The sequence below is a fragment of the Lissotriton helveticus genome, chromosome 1_1 (assembly GCF_964261635.1).
Source record: "Lissotriton helveticus chromosome 1_1, aLisHel1.1, whole genome shotgun sequence".
In the NCBI taxonomy this organism is placed as follows: Eukaryota; Metazoa; Chordata; class Amphibia; order Caudata; family Salamandridae; genus Lissotriton; species Lissotriton helveticus.
This window is the reverse complement of record NC_136057.1, coordinates 1,288,289,839-1,288,307,219: the sequence shown is the minus strand read 5'-3', so window position 1 is coordinate 1,288,307,219 and position 17,381 is coordinate 1,288,289,839. Positions and strand designations below refer to the sequence as shown.

Here is a 17,381-nt window from a genome sequence, read left to right as displayed (position 1 = left end):
GAATAGCAGGCGCTTGATCCGACATAGCCCTACCATCAAGGTGGGCTTTACGGAAGCTAGAAATGTAAAGAAGAACTGTGGCAGCTGAACTGAGGCTTCTCATGGGGTAATGTTTTGTTATTCTCCTAGAGTTAAATTCAAGGGTGTTACCATAAAGAGAATGATGGACTATGCAGAGCAACTAAGTTAATGAACAGGAAGCCAAAGTAGGGTAACCTTGGCACGACCGGAACAGGAGGTCCATGTTACCAGATTGTCTCCCTCGTTTCAAATAGTATGCAGCTGATTCACCAGTGAAACACTTATGGGCAGATAGGGCTATTACAGTACTGCAGTCTTGAGCCATTGCAGTAACATAAAGATAATGGTCCAAGTTAGAGGCTGCATGGGATACACATGTATCACGCAGGACGAGATGACAGGGTAAAATGTATTATTCTTCTGGAGGAGAGGGGGACATCAAGTGTGATACTTAGGGCCATATTTACAAACCCCTAGAGCCACCGGACCGTCACTTATTTTGACCCTCCGGTGGTGCTGTGTGCTGGCCCATATTTACAAGGCCACGCAAGGCCACTTTGCATGGCTTTTCACAGCCTTGTAAATAAGACCCTTAATTTCTTTAGCTACTAAAATCTGCGGGCCAGAAGGAAGACTGCCAGATGTTGGTATTGCCACCAGTGATAAGAATTTCTAGTTTGTCTCTATCAGTTTTAATCCGAGAAATAGCAAGTTTAAACCAATTCTTCACTGCTAAAGAACAACTTTACAGAGAGGGGACAATATTGGAATCAGTGCTAAATCTAAAAACTAAATGAGTGTCATCAACTTAAGAGTACATTTTGGACCCAAAAGGGCATATGTTAGCAACTAGAGGTTTCAGGTTGAGTTTAAAGAGAAAAGGGGACAGTGCCGAACCTTGGGAACTCAGCAAGGGGCTACATTCTCCCACTGAAAAAGGAGATACCCAGTCTAAGACCTTGTGGAAGACAGGTGGCTTATGAGGATCTCATGGTTGATGGTATCAAATGCTGCTGGCAGATTTAATAAAATCAAGATACTCTGTGCATGGTACTCTGCCGCCATGTAGCGATCACCCACCACAGTCAGCTTTGTGATCTTTGTACAGCAATGGGACAGAAGCCAGCTTGTCTGTCACCCAGTACTTCCCTGGCTTCCAAAAAGGAGCAGAGCTGTATAGCTCCAAAATCTTCAATAATCTGTGCCTCAATGGGAGCAAGGCTTCTTTTTAAAAGTCACTACTACAAAATGCGTTAACTGCACAATACTCCTGTGGGATGATGCAAACTATGAAAGACACATCAGAAAAGCAATAGCTGACCAGGGCTGACTAAACACCCTATTTCTGTGTGCTGATAACTTTAGCTACAAAGACACTTAACACTGTTGAGCTACGAAGGGAGCATAGCAGTTAAAGATTTTCTTGAAAATAATAGATAATTCTTGAACTGTATGGGACTTGAAGTGTGTCTCATGCTGATAGGCAAAGAGCTCCAGAGAGGAGCCCCTGTGACTCAGAGAGCTTGACCTTCAAATCTGTTTTTTTGAGCTGGAAGAGTGGCCATGAAGGCACTGTTTGTGATCTTAATTGCCTGTTCCGGTTATAGTGATTGTTCCAAGATTGATTGCATAGTGGACCAGATCTCCAAAATCCTTTGTGTTTGAGGTAGAGTTGCAAATGCTGCTTAGTATTACAAGGGAACAGGCAACCTATGAAGCTCTTTTAAGAGAGCAGCGACATGGTCATTCACGTTTGCATGGAAAATTAGGCGTGCTGCCCAGGTCTGCATCTCTTGTAACTTGTTTAATGTTTTTGATAGGCCTTAAATAGTATTAAAATGTAGTGATCTAGTCTGGAGAGGGCAACGGTTTACTACTGCCTGTATGGACTAATTATGTGAATTGAGATCAATGTAAGGCTATCCTCTTCTATAACATGTGCAATACACTCCCTAAAATGTGTAAGATTCAAGAATAACGCCATAGCTGAAACACAGAACTACAAAACACATTTAAGATACTGAATCAGGTTCGAATTCAATATTCCATAATGTGGCAAAGTGACTCCAGAGTCTTTGTTATAAATGCCATTACAATTTAGTCAGAAACTAGAGCTGTTAGTGACAGGCATATGACAGTTTGTCAAAAAGGAAGCTACACAATCCTTGTAAAATAAGTAGCTTTATTGCCTGAAGAGCACGGAAGGACACCTCCAGGACTCCTAGTGTCCTCCCTTCAACTGTCCCAACCCTTACATGAAAGTTGAACACAAACACTCCAGGGATGCCTGCTAGTCAAGCATTCCTGGTATCTATGCAACACAACAGTGTTTGACCCAGTTAATGATTGAATACGTGTGTCAGTGAGTACATTTTAAAGCTCTCTTCCAATCGTTTTGACTCTAGACATTTTTATGTGAGAAAAGAGCAGAAGAAGGGGTAATGGTAGACTATTGTTCCTTAGAGGGTTATTTTAGGTGTTTTCTAAAGAGGTCAATAGAGGGGACCTCTTTCAGATAGATGTGGCACCTTGCTCCACAGTTCTGAACCTACACAATGAATTGTCTGTCACCCTTCTTGGTCTGTTTAGCCTTCTATATTATGATAACTTCTCTTTTGTAGGAACCTATACTTACAATAGTGAGTGTTTGAATCAAAAGCCACTGACTGTAGGGCCTAACCTCTTGAGACATTCAGGCACCAGGTTCAGACCTTTAAATGTAATCTGATCATGGAACTGAAGTTAGAGAAGCTTCTTCTTGGCCTTTGAACCAGCTCAACTATTCACTAGTCACTGGCAGCAGCTGTGCCATTTTGTATGTCTCCATTTTTTTTATATATGGTTCTTGACCAGCCCACCTTACAGTGCATAAGAGTAAACTATCACCTACTGTTAGCACCTGGGATTACGTAAGGAACTCCTGATTTGTTTAACGTCCTCCAGGAAGGAAGTAATTTGTTTTGGATTCATGCAGTCGAAGCCAGGTGTCCTGCATCCATACTTGCTTTTGTGAGAGTCGTCAAACCAACCTACCTTCGCGTACTGTTGACTCTCAAAGTTTTTAACCTAGGTGTTAACAGTGTAGACCTTCAACCTAAAACCATTTCCACTTAATGGTAAACGGAAAGGAATTGAAGACATGCTCTGAGTTGAGTTTCTGATCTAAGTGTTAAAATGACTTAACTATAATTTACATCTATTAGTGTCTCCATGCAGCCATAAGTGTAACAAGCACAAATGAGCACAGGCATTTCTCACTCATATATTCAAGTCATTGTGGTGTTGTCACAAACCATTGCCACAAGTAAGGAAGCATGAACACGTTTCTGTTTTATTCGCCTGAACACCACTATTTACATTTTCTGTCAAACACTTTACTTTTCCTCAGCTGCCATACATTCAGGTCTTTAAGGAGTCCACTAATCGAATGATGTAACATAAAAACTAAAAACTTAAGCAAATACCATCAAATAAAGGATTATTCTAGAATGCTTATTGTTGATGATTTTTTTTAGAGATGAAGGATTGTGTAAAGAGAATTGTGTTGTTCTCTTTAATGGATGGCTCCTTTAAGCACTGTTGCAGGCACTGTTAGTTGCCAAAGGAAAACAATCAAAGTAGCATCAATATTCTACAGTGACATCACAGACAATGGCGTGTGTAGCTGGGTCACATGATCAGGTCACGGACACTGAAACGCTACATTTCTAACAAACCCATTCAGCAGCATTTAACCAGGAGAATCCAAAACAGAAATAGAATAAAATGAGATGTCTGCACCTGGCTGTCACAAGCCTTCCTGAAGAAGTAAACAGGAAAAGATAAAAGGGAAGGCCTAGAAACTTCCTCACATTGGACCAGCAGACCCACCTCTCACCCTACGATCTTCAACATGGCTGCGCCCATAAAGAACTAATCAGCCCATTGCTAAAATGTACTGAATTTCAAAAGGTAGCCCTGTCTCCACTCTCCCTCACTTCAGTGCCTCAATCTCCACCATCCAGCTGCACAAATGCAGGCAGTATACTTCCACTGTCCGCGGAAGCTGTATCCCATAATCCATCTTAGGTCATATTAAACCAGGGGCAATGCAAACATGATCCTGTAGGTCCCAGCAACCATTCTTTTACCACCTCATAGAGCCTTGCAGCTATCCATACTGTCCACACATGCTGTTACATCCACAGCTTCCTGGCTGCCTGGGTACCCAAGACCCATGGGGCTTAGAAGACCCACATGAAGCTCAAAGTAGCAGACTGGGAAAGTCTCTCACCTGGGTCTGTTTCCTCTTGTGATTCTGGGCTCCTGGCCGCTGCTCCTGTCTTCACTGCTAAATCACCAGCCTGAGGGTTTGTAGCTGCCTTTTAAAGTGACTCTGCAGCTAGCCCACTTCAGGTTTTTGTTATCTTTTCTTTTCCCTTTCCATCATGGCTGCTCCTCCCTTGATATCTTTCTGACTTTCCCAATCCCTTATGATTTTAGATTGAGGAGATCTTCTGTAATAAGTCTGTGGGCATCATGTCCATCCCCTTTCTTGACATTGCTTTTCATTTTTTTTTTTTAATCAGAGATATCAAATCAAATCACATCTTTTACGAACCATTAACAGTTTTTCTACAGGCCAGAATCTATAACGCTCTTTATGAGTCCATGTAAATCATATTCTCTTCTATAAATAAACATATCTACCCAATCCCTTGTCGCCCCTTGTTTCCCATCCATGTTATAAGAGGTTCCCATATACTCTCGCCTTTCCTCCTGACCCTTTTCCCTTTACATTTATACAAAGCAATTTCCTGGTGAAATACCCTATATAACCATTGAAGATATGTAGGTGCCTCACTATCCTTCCAAACTGTTGTTATCAATAAGCGTGCTATCACCATTGTTAAACACAAATAATCCCGCTCTCCCAGAGTTACATTTAATTGAGCATCAAAGCCTAACAGCATCACTGCTGATGTAATTTAATCTCTCTATTGAGTACTTGAGCCAGGAAGTTTTCAATACCCTCCTTTAGCGGGTTCAACTTTACACATGAGAAAAACATATGTATGCAATCTGCTGGGCCCCCTGACATCTTGGGCATTTATCATTTGCCTCTTCCCTCATCCAAATATTTTAACCAGCGTGTAATAATGATCATATACAGTTTTATACTGCTGAGCTTTAAGGTTAGCTGCCATAAGTACCTTGTTCCCAATCTCTAACACCATATCTAAATCAATTTCCTCATCTTCAAGCTTACCGACCCACTTAGATTCTGTTTTACCCATTTCATCTGGTATCTTTGCTAATAAATCTTGATAGAAATCCTTAATTTTACTATGTGGATTTTCCATCAGTTTCAATATAGGGATAGGGTCCATGTTGATAAGACCTATAGGAAACCCCCTAATTAGATTTTGGATTTGTAAATATTTATAACAAGAGTTTTAATGTATACCAAATCTTTGATCTAGCTCTAAAAAAGATTTCCGTTCTGTATTTAAGTATAGATCTGCTAATACTACGATCCCCGCTTTTCCCATTTCCTAGCCATTCCATCGTACGCTGTTAATGCCAGAAAGTCAGAGTGCCAGAGTGAGGTATATTTGTTATATCTACTAACTTTGCAGCACTTTTTCACTATTTTCCAAATCCTTATCACCATCTGAATGTATTTATAAAGGGGTTTTTTAGTTAATATGTCTGTTTGTCGTTGTAACAGTCCCTTAGCCTTCTTACCCATGGCCAGTTGATATATTGTGGGGATTTGAGATCGTTCCACATCATCCCTTTGAGGATGATATAGTGTCCCAAATTGTTGCAGGTCCATAGCCCAAAAATACAGCTGTTCGCTAGGGGCGCCCCATCCTCCCCGATCCCTTGGTAGCGTCAGATAATTATAAGCTCGGCGCACTTTTTGATACTTTTGATACCAGCAAGACCACTGACTCATTGTCAGTGAAATTGCTCTCCCACCCTCTCAGCTCCACCATTAAGTGAGGTGCCCCTGCACTCTTGAGTGTTGGTGATCGAGGCTCTCCTCCACCCGCAGGTTTCCCTGCGCCTCATCCATGGTGGTCCAGTTGCCCTCTGTCTCCTTTCTCTCACTCTGCTCCTTCACTCGTTTTTCTACCCTTTCTATCTTTCACCTTTCTGCAACTCTGCTCTTTTGTGCCTTATTTCTGCCCATTTTCCCTTTCTCTCGTGAAAAACTACGTCTGCTGCTCCGTGGTGTCTGTGGCATTCTGTTTACAGGTCAGTTTTATATTGTTATTGGGATATGATGACTGTGAGAACGTGTCCTACATTTGGGATAGATTTGTTTCAGTAAGCATATTTGGAGGCCATGACAGTAATGTGCTTAGCCGTTTTACGATACCCTTCGCTCTCACCCTTGTCCATAAAATCATTCTGACGTACGCAGTTTTGTCTCCTTCGCGATCTATATTTTTTCTCTTCATTTTGTTGCATTGTCATAGTGCTTGTGGCTGTTTACATCCCGTTTCTATTAAAGCACCACCCTCTATGAATTGCGGTCAATGATATGTATCAGCATTATAGTTTCACTTTTGTTTGCTAAAAAAGAATATCGCAATAGAGCAAACAAGTCAACAAGCTTTAATATTTCTGGACGAGGAGTCCTATTTGAGAGCCTCAGGCTGAGTGTAGCCATTCCTGGTACATCTAGTTGATAAATGTATTTTATATATGCTACCATGTATTTGTGTTTCTTTTTTACAGAAATACTTTAGATTGTTAAGAGGTGACACATATAGGTGTAATTATGAACACAAAATTGAACTGGTCAAAGTGTGACTTTACAGTTTTATTAAGTATTGCGGCTTAATCACAAACAACATTTCCAAGTTCTAGACATTGGAAGACGGCACAGTATCTCTGCCATTGTCAAGACTGCCTATCAAATAGTAAAGATCCCCTTCTGGTTAATTGACGGCCAGTCAAATTGGTGTCTGTTTTATTTTCTCATCTCATACATTGCCATAAATAAATAGATTAGAAACTTTATTATTTACCTGGAGGCCAGCTAGATAGCCAGCACCCCAAGTAAAAGTGATATTTTTCTATTTGATTTGCCATCTGCTGTTTGACTGGCTGTCAATGGAATAGTGATATATGTTTGATGTTTTGCAGTCTGCTGGCCAAATAATATGTATTCTCTGCTATTTATACTGCAGTCAATTAATAGCATAAAAACATTATCCTAGGTCCAGCTAAATGAGACATATCTACTATGTCTGTACACAGTACATTTTTTACACTTAGTTACAGACATTTAAATGGTAAAATATGAGTGCAGGTACTCACCAAAGGAGCAGTGGACCTAGGTGGAGTTTGAGGCCAGCAAAAGGGCGGGGCAAGGTGCAGGGCTCTGTTTTTTAAGTCGAGCCTGGGCAGTGCATGCGCTGCTCTGCGAGGCATGCTGTATCTGAGTATAGACTTGAAGTCTCACCCACTCTCCACCTATATCTCTCCACCTATATTTGTCATTGGCTTGTGTCAATGTACTTCGTAAATGCTGGCTTCTGATTCGTTAATAGGCTTTATAGTCCCTCCTTAGTACCGCTTTGTCTTCATTTGTAACCTCTCATGAGGACAGGCTCTTTTACTTCTGTTGTTACATGGTATGTCTTATTTAGTCTGTAAGCACTATTTTCTTTAATGAGTTTCTCCTATTGCAGGCACAACATGCTTTCCTGCAACATTCAGCTCGCCATGCTCGTTTTCACTTTCCAAGCAGCTCGGGACAATGGTGGCCGCTTATGTGAAATGAAGTAGGTCTTGCATTTACAAGAGTTTGAGCTATTGGCATTGTAAATGACAACGCCTTTTAATTTATGTGTTAATTAACAAAAAAGATAAATAAAAGCCATTGTCATTAACAATGCCAAAAGCTTTAACGCTCGCAAATGCAAGACCTATTGCATTTTAAATGCTTCTTTATCATGTGGTGTTTGATGTCATTTGCTTTAATTGTTCTTCTTCTATTTAAAGGCCTTAGTGTGGTTAGCGGGTGCATCTCAAAAAAGCTGTATTCCTTTTTCTTGTTTCCTCACTTCTGCCACTTACTGACCCTGACTCTTTCCTCTCGGAACTTCCTTGTCTGGATTCCTGACAACCGGTTCTATCCAAACATGTGAAAAATAACACTTTTTTTTCACACCTTTGGCTTTTTCTACATGAGAAAGTGGTACTTGCCTACCACATATTCAAGTGTGTAAAGACATTATGACTTCCAGAAACGGTCACCCTTACCTAGGACAGCGAAATACCCAGATTACGGGTAAGCATAAAGTCTTTACATATTTATTCCACATGCTCACAAGATATCTGTGCAAGTGTCTGAGTGTTGCATCTAAACCAAACGTTACATGAATGGGGCCTTCGGGCACGTACTCCAAAGGAGTGGTCTGTATTATCAATCCCCAGAAAAACAGTATATTGCCACCACTGCTTCTTGTCAACATCTCAGGACATGGAGCAGGGATCTATATTGAATTAGCTTGACATCTGGACCAACCAAAAGTAAAGTTACCAATTTCACATGCTGTTGGTTGATTTAGGGTAGAAGTGCATACCAGTTTACCATGCCGGGGACAATCCTGTCCCAAAACACAGTAAATATATGTGAACTAAACTACCCAGGCATACACATCAATTACTAGCGTATTCAGATACAAGACATAGTATCTACAAAAACATTATACAACTGCTTTCAAGTATAAAATGGATTTTAATATCTTGAAGTTTTTCTATAAAAAATCATTCGATAAAACAATTTGTTCAATATTGAGGATTAATGCAACCTTCATTGTGATTTTACATAAGTATACATAATTTGACAATTAAAAAATTAATCACTAAACAATGTAAAAATGAATGGTTTCCTGTCGACGCGTTTCGACACGTGGGCTGTGTCTTCATCAGGACTGTACCATCAGAATGCTGTAAATGACATTATAAACATATTTTTACTGTTTATTATTTTTATATGGAAGCAGTGTATATAGTTTAACTGTTCATTGCATATTTAATAACGCTAGTAAATAGTTCATTCATTGTGATATACCGCTTATTTCTTGTTGTTTGTGCTCAAGACTAGACATGTGCCCTATATACACATTTTGGCACATATACACCACATGTTTTAAGTCACGTTAAGGGTATCTTAAGAATAAGTTCAAGAAAACATTCTGCTATTTTATACATTATTGGTCATCATTTCTAACTCTTCTTGTCTAACATTATCATATAACATTTCATATGAGCATATAATATTCATTCTTATCCGATGATGAAAACTTAGAAAAGAGGCTCATTATTTCTCAAGCAATATGACATTAACACATCCTGTGCTGTATAGGTTGTCTGAATTCGTTCTTAAAGAAGGGTGATTACACAGAAAGAACACAATCGCATCGAGGTCCTTTGCTAGTTTGTTAGGGTATACATAGGTCAGTTTAATTAAAGGAATTACGTTGTTATCGTTCTCTGGGAACGGTAGATGCTAAACTTGTATACTTGGCTCTGTGTTGTGATATTTTTATAGATTCCGCATGTCTAAAGAGATTGTAATTTTATAACCATATTCGTACTGAGGTTTGGTCAGAGTTTCCTTTTTTAAAAGTGGGCTACACGGTTTTATAACTTATACTAAGTGGCATATATTCATCTTATCTTCGGTTAACTTCATCTATTCATGTTAGTTCCCTTATTTTGTTTTTCTGCTCTCACCTGTTAAAATGTGGCGAAAATTGTGGCCACAGTGACGATGTTCTTTACTTAGCAGAAAAGTGCACGGTACGCAGTATGGAGAGATAGTCGTTGCCTAGGAATGTAAGCAACACGTGTCATCCCGCGAATGTGGGTAGACTGATATTAATCTTAGTTAAGGGAACGCATTTCATAACAACAAAGATATATATTACCTTAGTTTAAGTGTTAAGAGGCACTTGTGATGTGGCGCTTAATCTACAGTAGTGACTGTTGAACACACGAGACTAACAAATCGTCTTTGGTCGATTGGTTTTATGGGATGTGTAGTTTTGGTGAACCGTCCGGTGGACCTGGTGTAAGGGCTCCTGTAATTAAGAGAATGGCTATTAGGGATGTATATGTCTCTATCTTCGAATGTTAGTCAGAGATTCTAGTAGTTCTTACCGATAGAATATAGCAACGTTGTCCACTGTGTGGATTCGGTGCAGCGTGTAAATTTTCGAGGTAGCGGCCAGACTTCCCGTATATCTGCATTGAAGGGGGGTAAAAGAAAGTGCAGCCAATAGCCAAAGCCCTGACATATAACGTCAAGTAAACGACGTGCCCAGATCCCCATTAAACAAACGAAGACGCCGCACGCAGTCCATGCGAGAGAAAGCTCCGTTACCGGTAAGAGAAGAGACAAAATTAAACCAACTCCCTCGAGACGATAAAACAGATCCACAATATCTTTTGTGATCCCCCCCCTTTCTTTTACCCCCCTTCAATGCAGATATACGGGAAGTCTGGCCGCTACCTCGAAAATTTACACGCTGCACCGAATCCACACAGTGGACAACGTTGCTATATTCTATCGGTAAGAACTACTAGAATCTCTGACTAACATTCGAAGATAGAGACATATACATCCCTAATAGCCATTCTCTTAATTACAGGAGCCCTTACACCAGGTCCACCGGACGGTTCACCAAAACTACACATCCCATAAAACCAATCGACCAAAGATGATTTGTTAGTCTCGTGTGTTCAACAGTCACTACTGTAGATTAAGCGCCACATCACGAGTGCCTCTTAACACTTAAACTAAGGTAATATATATCTTTGTTGTTATGAAATGCGTTCCCTTAACTAAGATTAATATCAGTCTACCCACATTCGCGGGATGACACGTGTTGCTTACATTCCTAGGCAATGACTATCTCTCCATACTGCGTACCGTGCACTTTTCTGATAAATAAAGAACATCGTCACTGTGGCCACAATTTTCGCTACATTTTAACAGGTGAGAGCAGAAAAACAAAATAAGGGAACTAACATGAATAGATGAAGTTAACCGAAGATAAGATGAATATATGCCACTTAGTATAAGTTATAAAACTGTGTAGCCCACTTTTAAAAAAGGAAACTCTGACCAAACCTCAGTACGAATATGGTTATAAAATTACAATCTCTTTAGACAAGCGGAATCTATAAAAATATCACAACACAGAGCCAAGTATACAAGTTTAGCATCTACCGTTCCCAGAGAACGATAACAACGTAATTCCTTTAATTAAACTGACCTATGTATACCCTAACAAACTAGCATAGGACCTCGATGCGATTGTGTTCTTTCTGTGTAATCACCCTTCTTTAAGAACTAATTCAGAAAACCTATACAGCAGAAGTATTTGTTAATGTCATATTGCTTGAGAAATAATGAGCCTCTTTTCTAAGTTTTCATCATTGGATAAGAATGAATATTATATGCTCATATAAAATGTTATATGATAATGTTAGACAAGAAGAGTTAGAAATGATGACCAATAATGTATAAAATAGCAGAATGTTTTCTTGAACTTATTCTTAAGATACCCTTAACGTGACTTAAAACATGTGGTGTATATGTGCCAAAATGTGTATATAGGGCACATGTCTAGTCTTGAGCACAAACAACAAGAAATAAGCGGTATATCACAATGAATGAACTATTTACTAGCGTTATTAAATATGCAATGAACAGTTAAACTATATACACTGCTTCCATATAAAAATAATAAACAGTAAAAATATGTTTATAATGTCATTTACAGCATTCTGATGGTACAGTCCTGATGAAGACACAGCCCACGTGTCGAAACGCGTCGACAGGAAACCATCCATTTTTACATTGTTTAGTGATTAATTTTTTAATTGTCAAATTATGTATACTTATGTAAAATCACAATGAAGGTTGCATTAATCCTCAATATTGAACAAATAGTTTTATCGAATGATTTTTTATAGAAAAACTTCAAGATATTAAAATCCATTTTATACTTGAAAGCAGTTGTATAATGTTTTTGTAGATACTATGTCTTGTATCTGAAGACGCTAGTAATTGATGTGTATGCCTGGGTAGTTTAGTTCACATATATCTCTTACCCTGACCCAGGATCGCTATTTGCACCAGGGGGTCCTTGTTTTTTTACACACCAAAACACAGTAAATACATACATACATATTTGTAAACACACAAACATCCATACACACAAAAACACAGACACACACACACAGATTTGAAAAAAGCTAGTACACAGATATCAATATACATCCACACACATCCATCTAAAAAACACCCACACTCAGCCATACATACCAGTCTTCAGGAATAGGACATTGGAGAGGGGGACAATGGCAGGCTAGACAAGGGCATGGCCGCCTGTCACTTCAGGCGTAATATGATCTGCTGATAAACTACACCCCAACCCTACTGCCAATATATAAAAATTCATCAACATTCCCATCACTGAGCAATATTACCTAATATTTCGCATATTTGTGGCCACTCATGTTGTGTTTCTAATGCAGATTTCAACTTTGCGCAAATGTTGACGGTGTCCACATAATCCAGCAAAATCTGAACCACTTTTCCGACTAAATGCATCATCCAGGAGACCGTGATAAATTCACAGAACTGAAACGAAAATCAAAGTGTACATTGAAATATATTCTACAGAAGGGTCAGAACAGTTAGTGTTATGAGTTCAAGATGCAAGTTTATCAGAATTATTCATAAATGTTGGGAACATTTAACTAATTCGACTTTGAAATAATTACCATAATTCCTCAACATGATATATTAAAACGTCTAGTTGATCCAATTTTACTTTCCAAATAATTCTTTGCCCCACCCCTATTAAAATATTTGGCACAATGAATTTCAGCGTAGAAAAAAAAATGTAGGGTATCAGGAATTATGTAGCAGTGGAGCTCCAAATGTATGGGTCGGTGACTAAATCATGTGGCAAATAGAGCCAAATTAGGCAGCATTTATTGGCAGACTATGCAGCTCTGTTATCTTGCTATTTAGATTTTGACACTTTAACACACCTTGATACCAAAAGAATCCCACATGCTTTTAAAGTACTAAGGATTCTTAAGTAAGAAAAGCCTGTATGTTGACTAGGTCCTATTAAAACCATATTCACCAGCAAATAATTATTTAGTCTTGCATGGAAGTTCAGGAACACTAATGTATTAACATTGTCACTGATAACTCCAAAAGTAAAATAATGTGTGTTAGGAGAAATCTGCACTACTTTCCCAGAGGGATACAAATGTCCTTGTGCACCATAGGCAACCTATAAAACCAGCATTGGGAATGCCAATAGGTCTGGCTTCAAATGAATGTTGTATGGTAATGTGAAGCATTACAAGAAAATAGCATGGTAATAGATATATATGTGTGTGGAAGCAAAGAACTGTAGAACAGAGATCTTCAAACTTTTGAAGGTTGAGCCCCCCCCCCCTCCCCCGCCCCCCCCAGCTGAATTTTTTAAAATTTCGGACCCCTCCACCACCTGACAGAAATTTTTGGAATCTGGTACACTACACAATCAACCGCCACCCGCATTTCCGGGCCATGTCCGGCAAATAATGTTCAAAACAATGAGTGTTTCCTCCTTCTCCATGAATTCCCTCACTACCACTCACCAACAATGCACCTCATCTCTCTATAGCACCTTTCTGGCAAACATATATATTTTTTAAAGTGCTACTCATAGTTTCTTCATACTCAGGGGAATATGTACAAGCACCTATAGACACCACACCGTCACTTTTTACGACGTGGTGGGGATAGGGGCATTGCTGTATTTACAAGGCGGAGTTAAGCCACTTAACTTGGCTCAACGCTGCCTTGTAAATAAGGCCCCCTTTCATGCTATGCTTAGCGTGAAAGGGTGGGCAGTGGGTGTTGCGTTGGGCGTTCCACTGCAACAGGCACTGATTTTGATGTTGCACCCTATTTACAAGGCCAGCGTAAAAGTGAGGCAGCGTTGAAATTAAGATTAGGGAAAACCTGATCTTAAGCTGGCGAAACTAGGAGAAATGCATTATTTCTCCTCATTTTTGCCTCAACCATGTGTGCTGCCTTGTGCAGCACACATGGAAAAAGAAAAATGCCTTGTATTTGTAATCTTTAAAAAAAAAAAAAATTGTGATTTCTGTGTGTGCTGCATTAAGCAGCACACATGGAAGTGGGACAAATGGCATTTAAAGATTGTTTATGTACAGGAAGGTCCCCCTCTTGTACATAAACAATCTTTTCCCTGCACCCAGACACCCTTGCACTATGGTGCAATGGTGTCTGCGTTGGCGCTTCACTGGTAGCTTGGTAGTTTGGTCTGGGACAGACTAATTTGCATATAGCCAGGTTCTGAACTGGGATGGTGCAGTGAGCTAAAAAACGGTGATGGATCAAGCCCTGATCTGTTGACTGGGTAGGAGTGTTCTGATTAACTCAGATACTCTGTCCATCACCACCCCCTTTTTGTAATTATTTTGGCCACCATGAGTGTGGAAGGGTATGCTCAGACGTGAGTCCCTTGCTCATTGCACCATCAGGATTCAAGCAAGCCGGGCCGAAGACGGCTGTAATGCCAGAAACCGGTCCCCGGAAGCTTGTTTCTTTTCCAGTGAAGAATTGGCTTGGTAGTTTGGTCTGCCCTGTTCCCATGATGCACTGGGCCAGGGACAGACTAATTTGCATATAGCCAGGTTCTGAACTGGGATGGTGCAGTGAGCTAAAAAACGGTGATGGATCAAGCACTGATCTGTTGACTGGGTAGGAGTGTTCTGATTAACTCAGATACTCTGTCCATCACCACCCCCTTTTTGTAATTATCACTGCTAAGTGTAGCGCCAGCGCAGGGGAAACGCAAGGCTGCACCATATTGTTGTAAATATGGTGCAGACTTCCGTTTCTGAAGTGGCGGAGAGAGGCCTTAACCCATGACTGCTATCGCCTCACTCCGCAACTTCCTTAAACATATGCCCCTCAGTTCTTTGATCTGCATGGTACACCTTCTTTGTAGCAGGCACATTAACCCTCTGTGCTGTGAGGGTGGCAGGAGTGCTCATGTGAGTGCACAGTGAGGTATGCGAGAGTGTGAGAGTAGGGTAAGTGGAGTGACTGCAGGGTGAGTGAGGTGACCATATGAATTTGGGTATACATGTTAGTGCAGAGTGGCACTAATGAATGCATGGTTAGTGATGGGCTTGTTTAAGTGCGATTGCAGATTGAGCAGTGAGGGGGACAGGTGAGTGAAGTGTCACATAAGTTCAGGGTTGGGTGTGTGCTTATGTGGCGGCAGGTTGAGGTACAGGGAAGACCGCGTAAGTGCATTGTTAGAGCAGAGTGATCACTGAGTGCAGGGTGAATGGTGTGAGTGCATGGGGGTCAGTGTGAGGGAATTGTGATCGCTGTGAGTGCAGGGTGAGCATGAAAGTGAAGGGCGAAAATGAGGAGCAAGTTGTCTGAATGCAGGGTGCATTCCCAGACACTTGCAGTAACTCAGCATGCTATTGACGGCAGCGTAGGGTTTCAGATATGTTAAACTATTGCTATTGCTATTGCAATTATGGCATGAACCAGGGATCCAGGGTGGAGGAAATAAATACTGGGCTGATCTTGCAACAAACTTCCAGTTTTATGATTAGGGTTGCCAGCTCATTATTTTGATGTCCCAGGTGGTACAAAATAAGCAGTCACCTAAAGCTCTATTTTGAGCACTTATCTGTGCATACTCTGAACAGCAAATATACATAGAAAGCACTTTAAATTGTGTTTTAGGGCTGCCTGAATGATATGACTGATAATAAAAGGGAATAAAGACAGAAAAGTCACGTCATAAATGAATGCATACTTCTTTATAACCCATATTTAGTGTCAAGAGAAGCAATTTGCAGGCTATTTAAACACCTGACTGGGATTTGTCTTTTGGCAACCTAAAACCCTTTTAGCCCTGTGATCATTGCGCTCCTGCCGGTGTAATTTAAAAAGCAACATTGTCGCCTTTCTGAGAAGAGCTGTCCCTCCCTGGACGGGGTTAAATTCAAGAGCTGAAATGCTTCAATCAATCAATCAATCAATCATACCATTTGTATAGCCCGCTACTCACCCGGAAGGGTCTCAAGGCGCTTAGGGGAGGGGTCCGCTACTGCTCGAACAGCCAGGTCTTGAGTTGTTTCCTGAAGGCGAGATGGTCCTGTGTCAGCCGGAGGTGGATGGGGAGGGAGTTCCATGTCTTGGCTGCCAGGTAGGAGAAGGATCTTCCTCCGGCGGTGGCTCTTCGGATGCGTGGAACGGCGGCGAGGGCGAGGCTTGTAGAACGTAGCTGACGGGTGGGCGTGTAGAAGGTCAGGCGGTCGTTGAGGTACTTGGGGCCCAGGTCGTGGAGAGATTTGTGTGCGTGGGTAAGGTGCCTGAACGTGATCCTTTTGCTGACGGGGAGCCAGTGCAGGTCCCTCAGGTGGCCGGAGATGTGGCTGCGTCGGGGGATGTCCAGGATGAGTCGGGCGGAGGCGTTCTGTATGCGCTGGAGTCTTTTCTGTAGTTTGGCTGTGGTTCCTGCGTAGAGGGTGTTCCCGTAGTCCAGTCGGCTGGTGACGAGGGCCTGGGTGACCGTCTTCCTGGTTTCGGTCGGGATCCATCGGAAGATCTTCCGGAGCATACGCAGGGTGTTGAAGCACGATGAGGAGACGGCGTTGACTTGTCTGGTCATCGAGAGGGAAGAGTCCAGGATGAAGCCCAGGTTGCGTGCATGGTCGGTTGGCTTGGGAGCGGTGCCCAGGGCGGGGGGCCACCAGGAGTCGTCCCAGGCGGAGGGCGATGGTCCCAGGATGAGGACTTCCGTCTTGTCTGAGTTCAGTTTCAGGCGGCTGTTCTTCATCCATTCGGCGACGCTTTTCATCCCTTCGTGCAGGCTCGTTCTGGCAGTGGTGGGGTCTCTGGTGAGGGAGAGGATCAGTTGGGTGTCGTCGGCGTAGGAGATGATGTTGAGGTTGTGCTGGCGTGGGATGGTTGCAAGAGGTCTCATGTAGACGTTGAAGAGGGTGGGGCTTCAGCTGCAGTGGGAGGCAGGAAGCCTTCTCTGCTAAAACTGAAAGCAAGTAACAGACATTCATTTCATCTGCAGTGTGAGGCAAGGAGTCTCCTCTGCTATGAAATCGTCACTTTCAGTTTTAGCAAAGGGGGCTCCTTGCCTCCCACTGCAGCTAAAGCATTTCAGCTGTATGAATTAACCTGGATAGCCGCCCCCCCCCAACCCCTTGTGTGGCAGCCGGAAACAGCTTCCAGCGCGCACACAGCCTACCCGAGTATTTCACAGGTCTTT

The 17,381-nt window shown here is 41.5% G+C and overlaps 1 protein-coding gene across 1 annotated transcript in view; it reads right to left on the bottom strand.

Annotated features, from left to right (window-relative positions):
* ASB15 (ankyrin repeat and SOCS box containing 15) overlaps positions 1 to 17,381 on the bottom strand; it is a 105,934-nt gene that overhangs the window by 6,657 nt on the left and 81,896 nt on the right. The window contains exon 8 of the mRNA XM_078680902.1: positions 12,526 to 12,679. Coding sequence (XP_078537028.1) covers positions 12,526 to 12,679 — 154 coding nt within the window. The remainder of the gene's footprint in view (positions 1 to 12,525; positions 12,680 to 17,381) is intronic.